Source organism: Carlito syrichta, unplaced genomic scaffold (genome assembly GCF_000164805.1).
Source record: "Carlito syrichta isolate Samal-C Ts95f unplaced genomic scaffold, Tarsius_syrichta-2.0.1 Scaffold311852, whole genome shotgun sequence".
Lineage (NCBI taxonomy): Eukaryota > Metazoa > Chordata > Mammalia > Primates > Tarsiidae > Carlito > Carlito syrichta.
Window position 1 is genome coordinate 281576 of NW_007255948.1, and position 19255 is coordinate 300830.

Genomic DNA, 19255 nt, shown 5'->3' on the forward strand with positions numbered 1-19255 from the left:
CAGGTCGAGGCTGCGGTGGCTGGGAGCGGCCACTGCACTCCAGTCTGGGCGACAGAGTGAGACTCCAACTCAAAAAAAAAACTACTGAAGTATGATTTGAGTGTGTTTTAGAAAATTAACCAAACTTGAAATATTTAGAACATTTTATCATGGAAGAGAAGACCTCATGAAAATATCAAGTGTTCCTCAACTCCAAAGGAGCTTTTCTCCTTTTCCTTTGTCTTTATAACTGCCTGTTCTGTTACCACAAATCCCACTGTGGTATGAAGTGTTACATAGAGTGAGTAGGGAATGGTGCCAGGTAGCAGCTGGCTGAGGGAGAAAGAAGGAAGTTCTAAGCTACAGCAGTGAGGAAAAGGGCAAAGGCTCTTTTGCCATTGGACTGCTGAACTTACTGCTCACATTATATATACAAATATAATATGTATATATTCCCATTTGTGTACAAGTTGGGGGTGTGTTACTAGGGCTACCTGTAAGTAGGATTTCCTTTTTCATTGTACCTATTGTATTAGTGTAACAGTTTCACCAAATCACTTTCCAGTCCTGCTCAGTTACATCACTGACTGAATTGTCATTTTCTTTTTCCTTTTCTTAAAAAAATTGACCTTGCCCATATTTAGTAACATTGCCAATAGTGAAAAGTTAAAATAAGGAATATTTTTGAGACCAAAACTCATGGAAAAGTAAGCCCTTGAAGAGTTAAGAATTGTAGTATTCTTAAAAGTCTGATTTTTGAAACATTGAGGAAGAACAGTTGAAGCAGTCCACTAGTTTGGATTAAGTTGTATGAATTTGACACAGGAGTTATTGGTTTCTCTTTGTGTGGGTGTTTTTTTCTCAACATTGTTTTGAGCTAAGAAATGTAGCTTATAATTCTCAAAGGAAAAAATTTGAGCATGACAAACTGACATACTGGTTGGCGTTTGGTTTTAGAACTAGAAGCCTTGAAGCAGCGTTTCTGGAAGCATGCTAATCCAGCAGCCAAACCTAAGGCTGGTCACATGGTAAATGTGAATGTCATAGTGAAAGATGTGGGTGCTGATGGAAAGGAAGAGCTAAAGGCAGATGTGGTACCTGTGATTTTGACGGCTGAGAAGCTGGATGGAGCAAGCCACACAAAACCAGGTATTTGAGTCCACAGAGTTTTTTTCCTTATCTTTTTGCTTTTTGCTTTATACTCTAGCAGATCTTTATGACTGCTGAAAACCCTATAGTGAAAAGTTGTAGAATCTTTATCCTTGGAGACTTTGGAGATGGGACAGCAATATCTTTGGAATGACTCATGTGTAGTACACCTAGAGGTGTGGGGTGAGCAAGCAGACTTTATTTCTTAAAATATCATTTGTCTTATTAGGAAAAACTATACATATTTATTACATAGAATACATAGAAATAATAAAAAAACTTAATCTTCTGTCAAAGATAAGTTCTGTAACCATATTGTGTATCTGTCCTTGTAAATGCACCTCTTTGCATTTATGTATGTGTATGTTTTTATTGTAATCGTACCATGCATTCTGCTTTGTAATCTGCTTTTGTGTTTTAACAATATCAGGACAGGTCTGTTCTCACTCTTACTTTGAAAATACAAGTAATATATCATATAAAAAAAATGTAAAACACTGAAAAAATTGTATTAATGAAAAATTAATCTTCCCACACAATTTCTTATATGTCCCTGTAGAAAAATTTGTATTCACATACCATTTTGTGTGTATGTGTGACATAAATCATTTACTCTCTGTCAGGCACTGTTTTTGGTGCTTTACATGCATTGTCTCATTTAATCCTCACAACCTCTAAGGCAAATAATATTAGTATCCTTATTTTATGCATGAAGAAGCCGATATGCAGAGCACTTAAGCCACTTGCTCAAGTTTACACAGCTAGTAAAGTGGTAGTACCAGCAGCCTAATCCAGACCACCTACCTCCAGAGATCAGATCCACATTGTATTGCTTTTGAGGCTTTTTTAAAAATGGCTGCATAATATTTCATTGAATGAATACAATATGATTTGTTAAACCATGCTCCTACTGATGGACATCTTGTTTGTTCCAGTTTTTGACTGTTGCATATTATGTTGCATCCTAGTACCAGATATGTATTGGTATATCTAGATGCAAAATTCCTTACCTTGAAATAATTGCATCAGGTTTTTATACATATCATTCAATTGTCTTTCAGAATGGTTGTACCTGTTTACCCTCTGAATCAATGTGTGAGTCCCTGTTTCCTCTTGTTACTAATGGATATAATCAAACCTTCTAATTTTTGCCAAACTAATATATAAAAAAAGATATCTCATTATTATAATTTGTAACTCTTGAATTGGAAATGAGGTTAAAAGCATTACTTTTAATTTGTTTATTAACAATATATGTTAACTGGGCACAGTGGTTCATGTCTGTAATCCCAGCACTTTGGAAGGCTGAGGCAAGAGGATTGTCTGAGCCCATGGGTTCAGCAACATGGTAAGACCCCATCTCTACAATAAATCAAAAAATTAGCTGGGTGTGGTGGTTCCAGCTACTTGGAAGGCTGTAGTGAAAGGATCGTCTGAGCTTAGCAGGTTGAGTCTGCAGTGGCCATGAGCATGCCACTGCACTCCAGCCTGGGTGACAGAGTAAGACTTTGACTCTGTGTGTATATATATATATTTATTTATTTATTTATTTATTTATTTATTTTTCTGTGAGCTACCAGTTCTTTTGCCCATTTTACTTTTGAGTTGTTTTATTTAATATAGGTAAATATATCAAAGTTCTCCTTGGCTTCTGAGCCAGAAACTTTTGAAGCTTTACTTTCTCCTCCCACCATTTTTCCCTTTGAAGGATTATTTTATAATCCCTAAGTAGTATATTATCCCAGGGTGCAGATGTTCTCTTTTATACTTTTATTTTTTTGAGTCTGAGTCTCACTGTGTTACCCAGGCTGTACAGTGTCACAGTATTAGGGCTTAGTGCAGCCTCAACCTCCTGGGTACAGGCGATCCTTCCACCTCAGCCTCTTGAGTAGCTGAGACTACAGGCATGAACCAACACGCCTGGCTAATTTCAACATTTTTTTTTACAGAGATGAGGCCCTGCTATGTTGCCCAGGCTGGTCTTGAAATCCTAGGTTTAAGTGATCCTCCCACCTCAGCCTCTCAAAGTGCTAGGATTACAGGCATGAGCCACTGCACCCAGGCTCTTTTACACTTCTATTTATGATAATTTCCATATGTCAAAATAACAACAGCAACAAAAACCTAGAGTACTATAGATCTCTGATTTTCCTTTTGGGATGTGACTAGAATATTTCTGGAGTTACCTGAAATGCATGCTTGGGCCAGGTGTGGTGGCTCACGCCTATAATGCCAGAACTTTGGGAGGCTGAGGCAGAAGAATTTCTTGAGTGCAGGAGACTGAAGACCAGCCTAGCAAAAAAGTAAGACTTTGTCTTTACAAAAAAAATAATAAATTAACTGGGTGTGGTGGCACACACCTGTAGTCCCAGCTACTGGGGAAGCTGAGATGGAAGAATTGTCTGAGCCTGGAAGGTCAAGGCTATGGTGAGCTGAGATCATGCCACAGCACTCCAGCGTGGCCAACAGAGTGAAACCCCAACTCAAAAAATAAATAAAGATGCATACTTAATTGCTGTATATGTAGTTTGTCATTATGTCTAAAGTATTTCTTCTTTTTTGTGTGTGAGTTGGAATCTCACTCTGTTGTCCAGGATGGAGTGCAGTGCTCACCACACCCTCGACCTGCTGGGCTCAGGCAATCCTTCTGCCTCCTTCCAAGTAGCTGAAACTACAGGTGTGTGCCAGCACACTCCAGCTAATTTTTTGATTTATTATAAAGACAAGGTCTTGCCATGTTGCCCAGGCTGGTCTTGGCTTTCACCTTGGGCTCTTAAAGTGTTGGGAGCCACCACACCTAGCCAATTTCTACATATTTCTGTTCAGGTGAAAAGCTTCAAGTGTTAAAAGCTAAACTGCAAGAGGCAATGAAACTCCGAAGGTTTGAGGAACGCCAAAAGCGCCAAGCTTTATTTAAATTAGATAATGAAGATGGGTTTGAGGAGGAAGAAGAGGAGGAGGAAGAAATGACTGATGAATCTGAAGAAGATGGAGAAGAAGAGGTAGAGAAAGAAGAGGAAGCTGAGCTAGAGGAAGAGGAGGAGAAAGAAGTGGAAGAAAACAATCAGGAGGTTTCTGGCAATTATATAATTTTGTTATTTGGTCCTGATAAATAAAAAGAGAAAATCAGATTTGAATAAGCATGTTCTGTTGTATAAAAGATTTCAGGGGCATGAATGAAGGTAGCTATTTCCTTTTTTTTTTTTTGAGTTGGAGTCTCACTCTGTCACCCAGACTGTAGTGCAGTGGCTGCTCTTGGCCACCGCAGCCTCAACCTGCTGGGCTCCGGCGATCCTTCCGCCTCAGCCTTCCAAGTAGCCAGAATTACAGGCATGTGCTACCACGCCCGGCTGATTTTTGATTTATTGTAGAGATGAGGTCTTGCTGCCCAAGCGGGTCTCGAACCCACGGGCTCAGGCAATCCACTCACCTCAGCCTCCCAAAGGCACGGGATTACAGGCTGAGCCACCGAGCCCGGCTGGAAGTAGCTATTTCATATGTGCCTAAATCTTAGCACATTCAGTTCTGTCAGTACTATTGAACACCTGTAGTTAACAGAGCTATAACCCTGGCTTTTACCTGTTAGATTATATATTTAAATATAATGCTAATATTGAAAATGGCTTTGTATTATAGGGAATTTTATCTTTGTTGTTTATTTAGGTTTCTCTATTCAAATTAAAAGCAATCTTACCTTGACCAGACTGAGGTCTGTAAGAAATTCTCAGGGAAGCAGAGGGCTTCCTTAGTTAATTTCATTCTTTGTTTTTTTCCTTTTCTTTTTTTTTTTGAATCAGAGTCTAACTTTGGATCAGACTCAACCTCGGGCTCAGGCAATCCTTCCACCTCAGCCTCCTGAATAGCTCGGACTGTAGCATGTGCTACCACATCTAGCGAATTATTTATTTATTTATTTATTTATTTTTGTGGATACAAGTCTCGATGTGTTGCCTAGGCTGACCTTGAACTCCTGGGCTCAAACAATTTTCCCATGTTGGCTTCCAAAAGTGCTGGGGTTACAGGCATGAGCTATCTACACCTGACCAAATGTCATTCTTTGTTGAAGAAGGTATTTGTGGAAGGACCTCTTGCATTTGTTCCATAGTACTGTTTTCTGCTTAGGGAAGACAGGTGGTAATATGATTGTTAGGTATTTAAAAACTTTCCTTTTTGTATGCTAGGGTCACTTGAAAGAGTCAATATTTAACCTTGAATAAAGGAAAAAGAAAGCATTGGCTGAGCTGGGCAGCCTATCCTAGTCTGTGGCTGATTTCAGCCTGCAGTTTGAGACTAATCATTTAACCTCTTATTGCCTCAATAAAATTCAGTCAGCCGGGCTCGGTGGCTCAGCCTGTAATCCCGCGCCTTTGGGAGGCTGAGGTGAGTGGATTGCCTGAGCCCACGGGTTCGAGACTTGCCTGGGCAGGCGAGACCTCATCTCTACAATAAATCAAAAAAATTAGCCGGGCGTGGTAGCGTGCGCCTGTAGCTTCAGCTACTTGGAAGGCTGAGGCGGAAGGATCGCCAGAGCCCAGCAAGTCGAGGCTGCGGTGGCTGGGAGCGGCCACTGCACTCCAGTCTGGGCAACAGTGAGACTCCAACTCAAAAAATAAATAGATAAATAAAAATAAAATAAAATTCAGTCTTCCTTCATAATCTTGTAGGAATTTGGGGAGGGTAAAAGGTAAACAATAAGTATAAAAGAACTCTAGACATGTCAGGGAAAATTATGTTGATGAAATGGTCATATGGATTTTCTTCCAAATACACCTTTTCAGATTTAAGATGTGAACTGTTATCAAGCAACTATGTTTCAGGCTAACAATGTATTTGCTTTAAATTTTTTTGACTTGTATTATTTTGGTTTTTGGTGGCATTATTGGTAAAGATTACAGAATTCCTTCTGAGTGGTGAAGAAATAGAAACCAAAGATGAAAAAGAAATGGATAAAGAAAATAACGATGGCAGTAGTGATATTGGCAAATCAGTTGGCTTTCTCTCTGTTCCCAAGCCTCTCTCATCAGATTCTACCTTACTTCTATTTAAGGACAACTCTTCTAAGATGAGGTAAAAAATCTCCCTAAAGAAATATAAAATTATCTTGGATTTGTCTATCTTGTAAAAAGTAGGGACAGATACTGAAACAATTAATTTTCTTATTTCGTAGTTACTTTCCTACTGAAGAAAAATCAGAAACAGATGAAAGCACAGACAAACAGCCTAGCAAACTGGGTAAATAGTGATTCTTGTGCATAATTGACATTTCTTTTGTCCTCCAGCTTTGATACTTAAGGATGACAATTCCATAAGGCTCTATTTTTAAATTTTTATTCTATTTATTTATTCATTTATTTTGAGTCAGGATCTTACTCTGTTGCCCAGACTGGGGCAGTGGCATCAGTGGCATGATCAAGACTTGCCGTAACCTCGGCTTCTTGGCTCAGGTTATCCTTCTGCCCAGTTTTTTTAATCTGATGGTTTCTCTCACTTTTTTTTTTTTTTTTTTGAGTTAGTGTCTCACTCTGTAATCCAGGCTGGAGTACAATGGCATTCTCACTGTCACCGCAGCCTCGACCTGTGGGGCTCAGATGATCCTTCCGCCTCAGCCTTCCAAGTAGCTGGAACTACAGGCGCACATCACCATGCCTGGCTAATTTTTATTTTATTTTATTTTATTTTATTTTATTTTATTTTATTTTATTTTATTTTATTGTAGAGAGGAGGTCTCACCAAGTTGCCCAGGCTGGTCTCAAATTCCTGGACTTAGGCAATCCTCTCACCTCGGCCTCCCAAAGTGCTGGGATTACAGTCTTGAGCCACTGCACCCGGTCCTGACTTCCCAGTCTTACCTGTGGCAATGAAAGGAGTTTATGAATTAGAACATCTTCCTTGGTCCATTTTTTGAAAACTTATGTGCAATTTTTTTATAGTAGGCCATGAACATATAGTTTTAGTGAATGTGCAGTTTTTGAGTAAACCATGAAATATTTCTGTATGTACATCAAGGGAAGATGTATCATTGATTGGATAATGAAGAGGATATAATGAAGATCATAGGTATTAGGCAAGGTGAGAGAAAGAAGAGAACTTTCAAGTGTCACTTAGCTCAGAGTAATAAGTTCTGATTATATAATGCTATCTTAGTACTGTAATTTACCTTCAACTTAATGTTTTGGAACATATAACTTTAGGAGTTTGCCTATGAATTTGATCTATTTCATCCTCAATTCTTTCTCCAACAAATTCACCTTATTTCTGTAATCATGGACTTAAAAGTGTTTCTCTTTCTTTAGATGAAGATGATTCATGTTCATTGCTAACAAAGGAGAGCAGCCACAATAGCAGCTTTGAGCTGATTGGCTCCACGATTCCATCCTATCAGCCTTGCAACAGACAAACAGGCCGTGGATCCAGTTTTTTCCCTACAGCAGGAGGATTCAGATCTCCTTCCCCTGGGCTATTTCGAGCCAGTTTGGTCAGCTCAGCTTCTAAGGTAAGATGGTAATGGTTTTTCTAATCTCCTCTTCTCTTTGCTTCCCACATTGCTAAATAAAGTATGTCCCAGCCAACCAACTCCCACCACATTGGTACTGAGCTTATATGTGTTCACTTTTAAAAATCCACCCCCTTTGTGTATTAAAAACAAGCTTCATCCAGTGTTCTTACTTTCTTGGAGGTAGTTTTCTTCATGCTTCTTTTGGCTATACATTGTCCTCCTCAACTGCAATTGCCTGAGAGTAGATTAAATGTTCAAATAGCAACTTCTGTTGTTGTCATGACAGTGAATGACATTTGTAAAATGTTTTGTTATTGTTTGTTTTGGTTTTGGTTTCAGAGTTCAGGAAAACTGTCTGAGCCTTCACTTCCCATAGAGGATTCCCAGGATCTATATAACGCCTCCCCAGAGCCTAAGACACTTTTCCTAGGAGCAGGAGACTTCCAGTTCTGTTTAGAAGATGACACTCAGAGCCAACTGTTGGATGCAGATGGGTAGGTAGTTTTGTGTTTCTGTGGGTGGAAATGGTGCTGGGTACTGCTTAATTTTATTTAAAAATAAGTGAGCTTCTGTCACTCCATCTGTGCTTTCTCTTCTGAGAAAGAGAAGGTATACAATCCATTAGTATTACATTCTACAAGTTTGAACAAAGTCTGTCCAGAAAATAAAACATAAATAACTCTTGCTGACATTCTGATCCTTAATCTTTGTCTTATTTGCTTAGATTTGTATTGTAAAGTCTTCAAGTTTCCCTGAATCCATCCTACTATGTTATGATTGTTAGGTAAGATAGAGAATTCATAGACCAGTGGTATATTACAGGACATAATGCCAAGCCCTACTCTAACGTCATCTGAAGCTAAAAATTATTCTTTCCACTTTACCTTAGGAGTAGCATTATTTTCTTTCACAAAACTTCTCCCTCCTCTTTTAGATTAGCAGGGCTTAAAGTTTGAATCTTTTGCTTTCTGGTTTGATATTCAGCTTCTATCTGATGTTGGAAATGAGTTCAAAGTTTTTCACCCATTAATTTGCTACTTCTCTGGAAAATGTCTTATACTATTAATTGTGCTTGTAGATTCTTAAATGTTAGAAACCACAGGGATCAGTACCAAGCTTTGAAGCCCCGATTGCCATGGGCGAGTATGGATGAGAATGCAATGGATGCCAACATGGATGAGTTGTTAGATTTGTGTACTGGAAAGTTTACATCTCAGGCTGAAAAACGTCTACCCAGGAAGAGTGACAAGAAAGAGAACATGGAGGAATTTCTGAAGCTTTGTTCAGGAAAATTCACTTCTCCGGGTAAATATCTGACAGAAAGCATAAGGCTTACCACACCTAAAGATCAGTGTCCTTGTAAATCTTTTTCTTTGAAGAGAAACCCCTTGCCCTCAGGTGAAAAGTTTGCAGAAAACAGGCCTATTATGGGCCAGGTGTGTTGGCTCATGCTTGTAATCCCAGCATCTTGGGAGGCCAAGGTAGGAGGATTGCTTGAGGCCAGGAGTTCAAGACAAGCCTGGTAATCATAGTGAGACCCCATTACTACCCCCAAAAAATTAGCTGGATGTGGTGGTACACACCTGGAGTCCCAGCTAGGGGAACTCGGGAGGCTGAGGCAAGAGGAACTCTTTAGTCTAGGAGTTTGACACTGCAGTGATCTATAATTGTGCCACTGTACTCTAGCTTGGGTGACAGAACAAAACCCTATTTCAAAAGGAAGAAAGGGCTGGGCTCGGTGGCTCAGCCTATATCCCAGCACTTTGGGAGGCCGAGGTGAGTGGATTGCCTGAGCCTGCAGATTCGAGACTCACCTGGGCAACTTGACGAGACCTCATCTCTACAATAAATCAAAAAAAAAATTGAGCCGGGCGTGGTACTGTGCGCCTGTAGTTCCAACTACTTGGAAGGTTGAGGCGGAAGGATCTCTGGAGCCCAGTAGGTCAAGGCTGCAGTGGCCGGGAGCGGCCATTTCACTCCAGTCTGGGTGACAGAGTGAGACTCCAACTCAAAAAAAAAAAAAAAAAAAAAGGAAGAAAGGGAGGGAAAGAAAGAAAACAGGGCTATTGTGGAATCTTGCATATAAATTAAATTCATCCCTTAGCTCCCTTCCCTGACATTTAGATCTCTACTTTCTTTGAGTGGTAAAGTGTCAACTTAAGACTGCTTTAGCTTTGGCCAGATGACACATCATTTATAATTTATCTATGTACAGAGGTCAGACCAGTGTCTGGTAAATTGCATATAAATGGTAATTTATTATTGCCCTATCCCCGACACACATACCTGCTAGAACATAAGCTCTATGAGAGCTGAGATCTTTGTTTTGTTCACTATTGTATCTCTGGTGCTTGGTACATAGTAAGCACTAAATAAGAATTTGTTGAATGAATGGATGATAAACTCATTTTGGCAATTTACCTTAGAACTCTGTTGAACTGGCATGACTTTAGATGGCTGGGAAAAGAGGATGAAGCTATCATTACTTGATGACAAATTTTTTCCATGTTGTTATGTAGATGCCTCTACTCTGGCCCCCTCAGAGTTAAATAAGCCTGAAAAGGAGAGCAGCATGGATGATCCAATGGAAGAGGCACTTGCTCTTTGCTCAGGCTCTTTCCCAACAGACAGGTGAGTTTCAGAGATTGGTAGGAACTTTGGAAGCCTGCGTCTTTTGGAAAAATCCTGGGATAATGTCCTCTGAGCTTAGCAATAGTTGTTTATCTTAGGGACTCCATATCTTGTCTGAGGGCTTGCAGTGGGTTTGAGTCTTGTGTTTGCATAGTAAAGAAATTATAATACTGGCTGGGCTCAGTGGCTCAGCCTGTAATCCCAGCACTTTGGGAGGCCAAGGTGAGTGTATTGCCTGAGCCTGCGAGTTTGAGACCCACCTGGGCAACTTGGCGAGACCCCGTCTCTATAATAAATCAAAAATTAGCCGAGCGTGGTAGTGCGCGCCTGTAGTTCCAGCTACTTGGAAGGCTGAGGCGGAAGGATCACTGGAACCCAGCAGGTTGAGGCTGCAGTGACCAGGAGTGTGCCACTGTACTCCAGCCTGATCTCAAAAAAGAAATTATAATACTTTGGTAGAGAACAAGGTTAAAAAATAAATGTAAGAATAAGCATTTGAAAAATACTTAACATCACTAATAATTAGGGAAATGCAAATCAAAACTGCAATACAATACTTGCCTCACAGCCATTAGGATGGCTATTATCAAAAAGCAAACTAACAAGTATTAGTGAGAATGTGGAGAAATTGGAAACTTGGGTACTGTTGATGAGAATGTAAAATGATACAGCCACTAGGGAAAACAGTATGACAGTTCCTCAAAAAATTAAAAATATAATTACTATATGATTCATCAATTTCACTTCTTCGTATATACTCCAAAGAAATGAAAGCAGGGACCTGAACAAATATTTGTACACCCATGTTCAAAGCAGCATTATTCATAATAGTAAAAAATGTGGAAGCAGCTGGGCATGGTGGCTTGTGCCTGTAATCTATCTACTTGGGAGGCTCAGGTGGGAAGATTGCTTAAGGTCAGGGGTTCAATACAAGCCTGGGCAACATAACAAGACCTCATTTCTAGTCCCCTGTGTGCCTGTAGTCCCAGCTACTTGGGAGGCTGAGGCAGGAAGATTACTTGAGCCCAGGAGTTCGAAGCTGCAGTGAAATATAATCATGCCACTGCATTCAAGTCTGGAAAACAGCACGATCCTGTCTCAAAAAAATATGTGGAAGCAACCCAAGTATTTGTTGACAGATGAGTTGATAACAAAATGGAGAACTGTTTAATGGGTATAGAGTTACAGTTTTGTAAGATGGAAAGAGTTCTGGAGATTGCTTGTACAACAATGTAAATGTACTTAACACTGCTGAACTGAACACTTGAAAAAATTAAAATGAGCCAGGTGTGGTAGCTCACTCCTATAATCCCAGCACTTTGGGAGGCCGAGGTGGGAGGAACGCTTGAGCCCAGGAGTTCAAGGCAACACAGTGAGACCTCATCTCTACAAGAAAAAACAAAAACAAAAATTAGCTGGGTGTGGAGGCATGCGCCTATAGTCCCACCTATTCAGGAGGCTGAGGAAAGGATCACCCAAGCCCAGGAGGTTGAGGCTGTGCCAAGCTGTGATTGTGCTACTGCTCTCCAGCCTGGGTGAGAGAGTGAGACTGACTAAAAAAAAAAATTGTTAAAATGTATTAAAATGACAAATTTTGTATTAATGTGTGTTTTACCACAGTTGAAATTAAAAATAAAAAACTTGAGATATTTTGTCTCCTGTTTCTTGAAGAGATTATTGTGCTAATGAGCTATTTTAAATCGTTTTTCTTTTTTGAGTTGGAGTCTCATTCTGTTACATAGGCTATAGTGCAGTGGCATGATCACAGCTCAACACAGCCCCGACATCCTACACTCAGATGATCTTCCTGCCTTAGCCTCCTGAGCAGCTGGGACTACAGATGCATGCCACTATGCCTGGCTAATTTTTTGATTTTTTTGTAGAGATGAGGTCTTGTCATGTTGCCTACGCTGGTCTTGAACTCCTGGGCTCAAACGAGTCTCCCAACTCAGTCTCTCAAAGTGCTGGGATTGTAGTTGTGAGTCTGGCAATATTTTGACTTCTTAACTTGGCCAATTTCTTGTAGTTTGCTTTCAGCAACTTATTTATTGATTTGTTGATTTACATTTTAGGGAAGAAGACGGTGAAGAGAACGAATTTGGAGACTTTCGGCTTGTTCCAAATGATAATGAGTTTGATAGTGATGAGGTGAGTATGAAGGGAACAAAGCAATCATAATTGAACTTCATGTATTGCTGCCCTCAGAGTTTTTTTGTTTTTGCTTTTTGTCTCAGTTCCTGAGAATTCTGTTTGACATTTTGTTAGAAGCAATTTCCTAGAATGAGGTTTCTGGGCAGAAGTTTATAAATCCTGTTTTGGTTGAGGAAACATTTTATTCTGCTTACCTTTGGACATGGTACTATGATTTTGTAGGATGAACACAGTGACTCTGGTAATGAAGATTTGGCACTGGAAGATCATGAAGAAGATGATGCAGAACTCCTGAAGCAAACTGAGAAGTTGAAAAGGCAAATGTAGGTGTTACATCCATTCCTTCAACTGCTAGAAAGTTCCCCTAAGGGTTGAATTATAGTTTGTCACCTTTTTACCTAAATTTGCAGATTTTATTTCTGCTTTTTATGGATAACCCAGACAAAACAAAAACTTTCTTTCCCATGACATGAATATTCAAGGATGGTCATGTCTTCCTTAAATGACTTCTGTACTAAACATATCTTGTTACTTCCAGAAATAGTGACATGCTTCCAGTCTCCTTGTGTTGTAGACATTCTCTGTCCTCAGATGTGGTCTGACTCCTCAATTGTGCTGGATGCATACAACTTATAATATAACCAGAGATCATAAAAGTTGAGTTACCCTCTAGATCCTGAGGATCTACCAGATAACTAAATCTTTTTTTCCTGTGAATTCCTGATTCTGGGTTTTCCTCATTCTAACCTGGTGCAAATGACCCATGTTATTTTTTTTAATGTTGTTCTGATTATGAAAGTAAAACATAGCCGGGCTCGGTGGCTCAGCCTGTAATCCCGCGCTTTGGGAGGCTGAGGTGAGTGGATTGCCTGAGCCCGTGGGTTAGAGACCCGCCTGGGCAACTTGGCGAGACCTCATCTCTACAATATATCAAAAAATTAGCTGGTTGTGGTAGTGTGCACCTGTATTTCTGGCTACTTGGAAGACTGGGGCAGAAGGATCACCTAAGCCCAATAGGTTGACGCTGCAGTGGCTGAGCGTGTCACTGCTCTCCAGCCTAGATGACAGAGTGAGACTCTGATTCAAAAAAAAAAAAAAAGTTAGCCTTCAGAAAGTTATCATACTTCTGCCATTTTTGACCATAGATAAGAAGACTTTGAACTCAGGGTAATAGCAGATTTATTCTCAGGGACAGCTAAGGTCAGAAAAAGTCTGAGCCTCAATCTTGCCTCTAATGTGGGTGGGGGGAGGTGGTGTCAAGATTGGTTGGTAGGCTATAAGAAGATCCCAGTCTATTACTTTTCTATACCATGTCATCTCTAGTCTGGCCTAAAGCTGGTGTGCTTAAACATAAAACAAAATAATTTGAACCTTCCAGCAGTATTGACAATATGTAAAGATTCAGAGTTTTCTGGCTTTGGAGTAACCCAACACTCTGCTAACTTCTAGTGGTGATCTCGGGTAAGTTGTTTAATCTCTTTGAGCCTCGGTTTCCTCAACTGTAAAATGAAGGAAATAATAGTACCCACTTCTAAGATTATGTGGTAATATCTGTAATGCAGTTATTGGCATATGGTATGTATTAAGTGATCATCTTTTATTTATTTATTTTATTTTATTTTTTTGGGTTGGAGTCTCACTCTGTCACCCAGACTGAAGTGCAGTGGCATGCTCCCGGCTACCGCAGCCTCAACCTGCTGGGCTCCGGTGATCCTTCCGCCTCAGCCTTCCAGGTAGCTGGAACTATAGGCGCGCGCTACCACGCCCAGCCAATTTTTTTATTTATTATAGAGATGAGGTCTCGCCAAGTTGCCCAGGTGGGTCTCAAACCTGCGGGCTCAGGCAATTCACTCACCTCGGCCTCCCAAAGCGCAGGATTACAGGCTGAGCCACTGAGCCCAGCCGTGATCAACTTTTAAATACAGATGCTCCTCAACTTAAAATGGGGCTACATCCCAGTGAGCCAATTCTAAGTTGAAAATGCACTTTTGACTTATCCAGACATAACTCCATCGTAAATTGAACATACTGAATGTGTATTGCTTTTTGCACCATCATAAAGTTGAAATGATTAAGTCAGACCATCATAAGTAAGGGACTGTCTATTACCAATAAGAATATTATTTAAATGTTATCAAAATCTATTATAAATTCAAGCATATTATTCTTATCAGAAATGACTCTGTTCTGCGTTCTTATTGTCTCCATCATATTCTGTTTGTATATTTATTGTTGCTTTTTTTTTTTTTTTTGAGTTGGGGTCTCACTCAGTCACCCAGGCTGGAGTGCAGTGGCATGATCGCAGCTCACTGCAGCCTTGACCTCCTGAGCTCAGGTGATCCTTCCACCTATGTAACTGGAACTACAGGTGTGCACCACTTTGCCCAGCTAATTCAATTTTTTTCATAGAGATGAAGTCTTGCTTTGTTGCCTGGGCTGGTCTCGAACTCCTAGGCTCAAGCAATCCTGCCTCGGCTTCCCACAGTGCTGGGATTATAAATGTGAGCCACCACGGCCAGCCAGCATTTTCTAATCTTCCGAATTGCTTTTCAGGAGATTAAAGAAATACCTGGAGGATGAGGCAGAAGTGTCAGGAAGTGATGTGGGGAGTGAAGATGAGTATGATGGGGAAGATATTGATGAATATGAAGAGGACATGATTGATGAAGTACTTCCTTCTGATGAGGAACTACAGAGTCAAATCAAGAAAATACACATGTCAGTATCCCATCAAACCCTTCTAAGGAATGAGGTGTACCTTAAGGCAGCCCTGTCACCAGCCAGAATGACCCTGATTTTAAACACCTAATTTCCTATCTGTTGTAGGAAAACCATGTTGGATGATGACAAGCGACAGCTACGTTTGTACCAAGAGAGGTACCTTGCTGATGGAGATCTGCACAGTGATGGCCCTGGGCGAATGAGAAAATTCCGATGGAAAAACATAGGTATCTTGGTTGTTGTTTTTAGAGTCAAACCGTCGTAATGTGCATGTTTGTCCAGTTTAAGATGGTGAGTGAAAATTAAAACTATAATAGGCTATGTGGACAACCTAGCCGTAATCATTATTGTCTTTTAGTAGATGGGAAAAGTTTTTGTCATTGTATAGTAAATGATAAGGGTGTGTCCAAGCACCCTCTCCTGTGAAGACTGAAGAATGCTACTAGCCTTAACTCTTTGCTTTAGATGATGCTTCCCAGATGGACTTGTTCCACAGAGACTCTGATGATGATCAGATTGAAGAACAGCTTGATGAGACAGAAGCCAGATGGAGGAAGGAGCGAATTGAACGAGAGCAGTGGCTTCGGGACCAGGTAGGAAGTCTGCAAAAAAAGCTTCTATTCTGACCCCAGTTCATGAGAACGAGAGGCTCCAGTCACTTAGCTTGTCATGACAGTTTCAAAATCTAAGCCAACATATTGCGTACCTTTTAATCCTTGAGGTTTCTTTTCATTGAAAAGGTTACTATGGGCAAGTCTCTTCATGTTTGTCCAGAATAGTTTTTTTGTTTATTTAAAGCAGCAAAGGTTACAAAAAGAAAGGTAGATGCTATCCCCAGGTACCCTGATTTCACAACCCAGACTATGATAACCATTTAGGAAGACTGTAAACTTTTCTGTGAATACTGTACAAGGTATGATTTTTTTTTTCCAGGCACAGCAGGGGAACATTACAACTGAAGAAGAAGAAATTGGGGAAGACAGTCAGTTTATGATGCTAGCCAAGAAAGTTACAGCCAAAGCTCTGCAGAAGAATGGTGAGCTCTTGTTTTTCCTTAGGATCTAGCCCTCCGGATTGTTAATGCTGGAGCCTTGGAGGTGACTGTAACTTCAGGGACTGTTGCAGCTTAGTCATAAGCTTGTATCTAATACTGTCTTAAAAAGCCCCTGCAGAGGTGAGGAGAGACTGTGTACTTGGATCTTAGACTGTTGAGCAATAGAGGTTGTACTTGTGAGTATATATAGCTGGTTTTGCTTTATGTAGTAAGACTCATGGTAATGAATTCCGGCTTCTCTATTTAGTTTCCCGGGATTATATACCTAAGTGTTAGAGCTGGAGTTTGAACCCAGGAATGTTTAACTCTAGAAATGAAGTTCTTAGACAGTACTCCATGCACTTAACCACTTCTATTTTTTCTTAAACTGTTTTTGTTGCCGGGCACAGTGGCTTACATCTGTAATTCTAGCACTTTGGGAGGCCAAGGTGAGAGGATTGCCTGAGTCCAGAGGTTCAAGACCAGCCTGGGCAGCTTGGTGAGACCTTGTCTGTACAATAAAAAATTAATTGGGTGTGGTGGCACATGCCTGTAGACCCAGCTACTTGGAAGGCTAAGGCGGAAGAATCACCTGAGCCCAGCAGGTCAAGACTGCAGTGGCTGTGAGTGTGACACTGAACTCCAGTCACTGGGATGACAGAGTAAGACTGACTAAAAAAAAAAAAAAATTTTTAAACTGTTGCTGTTAATGATTAATCAGTAAGTTCAACTTAGTTGCCTGTCTTCTTGTGATTTTTGTTGTTTTTGAGTTGGAGTCTCACTCCATTGCCCAGACTGGAGTGCAGTGGCATGCTCACGGCCACCATAGCCTTGACCTGCTGGGCTCAGGCAATCCTTCCACTTCAGCCTTCCAAATAGCTGGAACTACAGGCATGCGCCACCATGCCTGGCTAATTTTTTGGTTTATTGTAGAAACGAGGTCTTACCATGTTGCCCAGGCTGGTCTCAAACCTATGGGTTGAGGCAATGCTCTCACCTTCCACCTCCCAAAGTGCTGGGATTATAGGCATGAAACACTGCACCTGGCTAGTTGCCTGTCTTCTTGGAGCCACTTACTATCATTTCAAAATCACCATTGTAAAATAGTCAGTGTTTCTATGGCTTTAGCTTATTGGTTTAGTTACAAGGTCTCTTAGCTTGCTTAGAATTAAAAGTAGTCCTAACCAGCTTTGCCCAGAACAGGTTTCTGTCTTTTCTTTCCAGTCAGTCACTCGATGGTTGTTCAGGAATCGAAGTCTTTACTCAGAAATCCTTTTGAATCCATCAGACCGGGAAGTGCTCATCAGGTTGGTTGGGGACTTTGTTTATGTGACATTATGGTCTTCAGCTTATAAAGGCTCAGGTCAAGCTAAGGAAAGAGTCTCTGTTATTAGAGGAGGGAAGTGGCTGAGGAAAAGGAAGTAGATATTGAAGGAGCCCGCTGTTTCTTTTCTACTTGAGTAGGGTAGGTATATGTCCCCTCAATACCTGGGGGAAGGACTTTTCATTCTTTCCTTAGCATTTGGGATTTGATACCAGATAACTCTTTCCTCAGCTGAAGACAGGCTCACTACTAAACCAACCCAAAGCTGTGCTTCAGAAACTGGCTGCTCTCTCTGACCTCAACCCCAGTGCTCCCCGAAATTCAAGAAACTTTGTCTTTCATACACTGTCTCCTGTCAAGGCTGTGGCGGCAAAGGAATCATCTAAGCCACAGGTAGGGAATTTGAGAACAAGTATGGTAACTCCCCAAAACAATTTATTATTCATTAATAATTAATTTTATTTATTTGAATTTAAAAACAAAAATTATGGCTTAATGTCCTATGCTGCAGTGTTGAAATCCTGCACTCCTCAAGATACAAGGAAATTGCTACCCCCAATAGGTAATTACCTTTTTTTTTTTGAGTTGGAGTCTCACTCTGTCGCCCAGACTGGAGTGCAGTGGCACGCTCCCAGCCACCGCAGCCTCGACCTGCTGGGCTCTGGCAATCCTTCCATCTCAGCCTTCCAAGTAGCTGGAACTACAGGCGTGCGCTACCACGCCTGGCTAATTTTTTGATTTGTTGTAGAAATGAGGTCTCGCTAAGTTGCCCACGCGGGTCTCAAACCCATAGGCTCAGGCAATCCACTCATCTCAGCCTCCCAAAGCGCGGGATTATAGGCTCAGTTCCCAAGCCCGACTGGTAATCACCTTTGAAACTTGCCTGAAAAGCTTACATTTCTTTCTTTTTTGTTGTTGTTGTTATTAATCATCTATGATTTATCTATGAGTTGCTTAAAACTAATGAAAGGTAAGTATCTGTATAAGGGTCTTGAGCTAGCCCTGACTCCCTTTCTTCTCTCTAGGTGAGGAGAAGAGGTCCATCTTTAATGACATCCCCTTCACCTAAGCGCCTCAAAACAGATGATAGCACTTCAGGATTGAAGCAAAGCATCTTCAAATACTTGGAAAGCTAACACAATCAAGAGTGCCAGCATCTATGTTGAGACTGCTTTGAGAAGTTTCTGACACAGAAAGTTGGAACTGGCGCTGAAAGTTGGACACTCACACTGATGATCCCTCCTTCCTTCATAATCAATGCATTAAGATTGTGAGCAGAGATTCCAGTTCTTCCTAGTGCACAGCTCGGGACATCCCTTTCCTTTCCTATTGTTATTTCCTGAGTTGGTCACTAATCTTAATTCTACAGTATTTACAACATTGACTCATGGAATACTTGGGTGAAGTCTCTCTCCCTCCATTCAACATTTGACATTTTATCCTAGCAACTTCCTGGGTTGATATCTCTTTGTGATAGAGGTGGCTGAAGGAGGAGAAAGAAGAAGAAGAATGTGACATTATAGAAGATCACAGAAAACAGTGAAGTCAGTATCATAATGACTACTTCACCTCCATAAGATTCATATTATGGTGACCAGGATTCAGTGAAGGAGAGACTTCTTAGATGCAGGACCTAGGAACCAACAGATAGGTTGTTATGTGAGTCTTGCCCTTTCGATTTTCCTGTATGCTTCTTCCCAAGGCAGCCTCAAATTTCTAATTAACTTCTACTGCTTAATAAGGACTTGAACTGGTAGAGTAGGAGTATGTC

General features: G+C 40.7%; 1 protein-coding gene across 2 annotated transcripts in view; it reads left to right on the forward strand.

Annotated features, from left to right (window-relative positions):
• Positions 1-18695, forward strand: part of CLSPN (claspin) — a 36144-nt gene extending 17449 nt beyond the window's left edge. Inside the window, exons 9-25 of one of the 2 annotated variants that reach the window (XM_008069186.2) lie at positions 937-1128; positions 3955-4199; positions 6017-6195; positions 6296-6360; positions 7422-7621; positions 7964-8118; positions 8703-8929; positions 10144-10255; positions 12328-12403; positions 12629-12729; positions 14960-15124; positions 15233-15354; positions 15593-15720; positions 16061-16163; positions 17385-17467; positions 17716-17877; positions 18510-18695. In XM_008069186.2, coding sequence (XP_008067377.1) covers positions 937-1128; positions 3955-4199; positions 6017-6195; positions 6296-6360; positions 7422-7621; positions 7964-8118; positions 8703-8929; positions 10144-10255; positions 12328-12403; positions 12629-12729; positions 14960-15124; positions 15233-15354; positions 15593-15720; positions 16061-16163; positions 17385-17467; positions 17716-17877; positions 18510-18620 — 2426 coding nt within the window. In that variant the 3' untranslated portion in view covers positions 18621-18695. The remainder of the gene's footprint in view (positions 1-936; positions 1129-3954; positions 4200-6016; positions 6196-6295; positions 6361-7421; positions 7622-7963; positions 8119-8702; positions 8930-10143; positions 10256-12327; positions 12404-12628; positions 12730-14959; positions 15125-15232; positions 15355-15592; positions 15721-16060; positions 16164-17384; positions 17468-17715; positions 17878-18509) is intronic. The other variant, XM_008069187.2, reaches the window with a different exon arrangement.
• Positions 18696-19255: the final 560 nt, after the last annotated feature.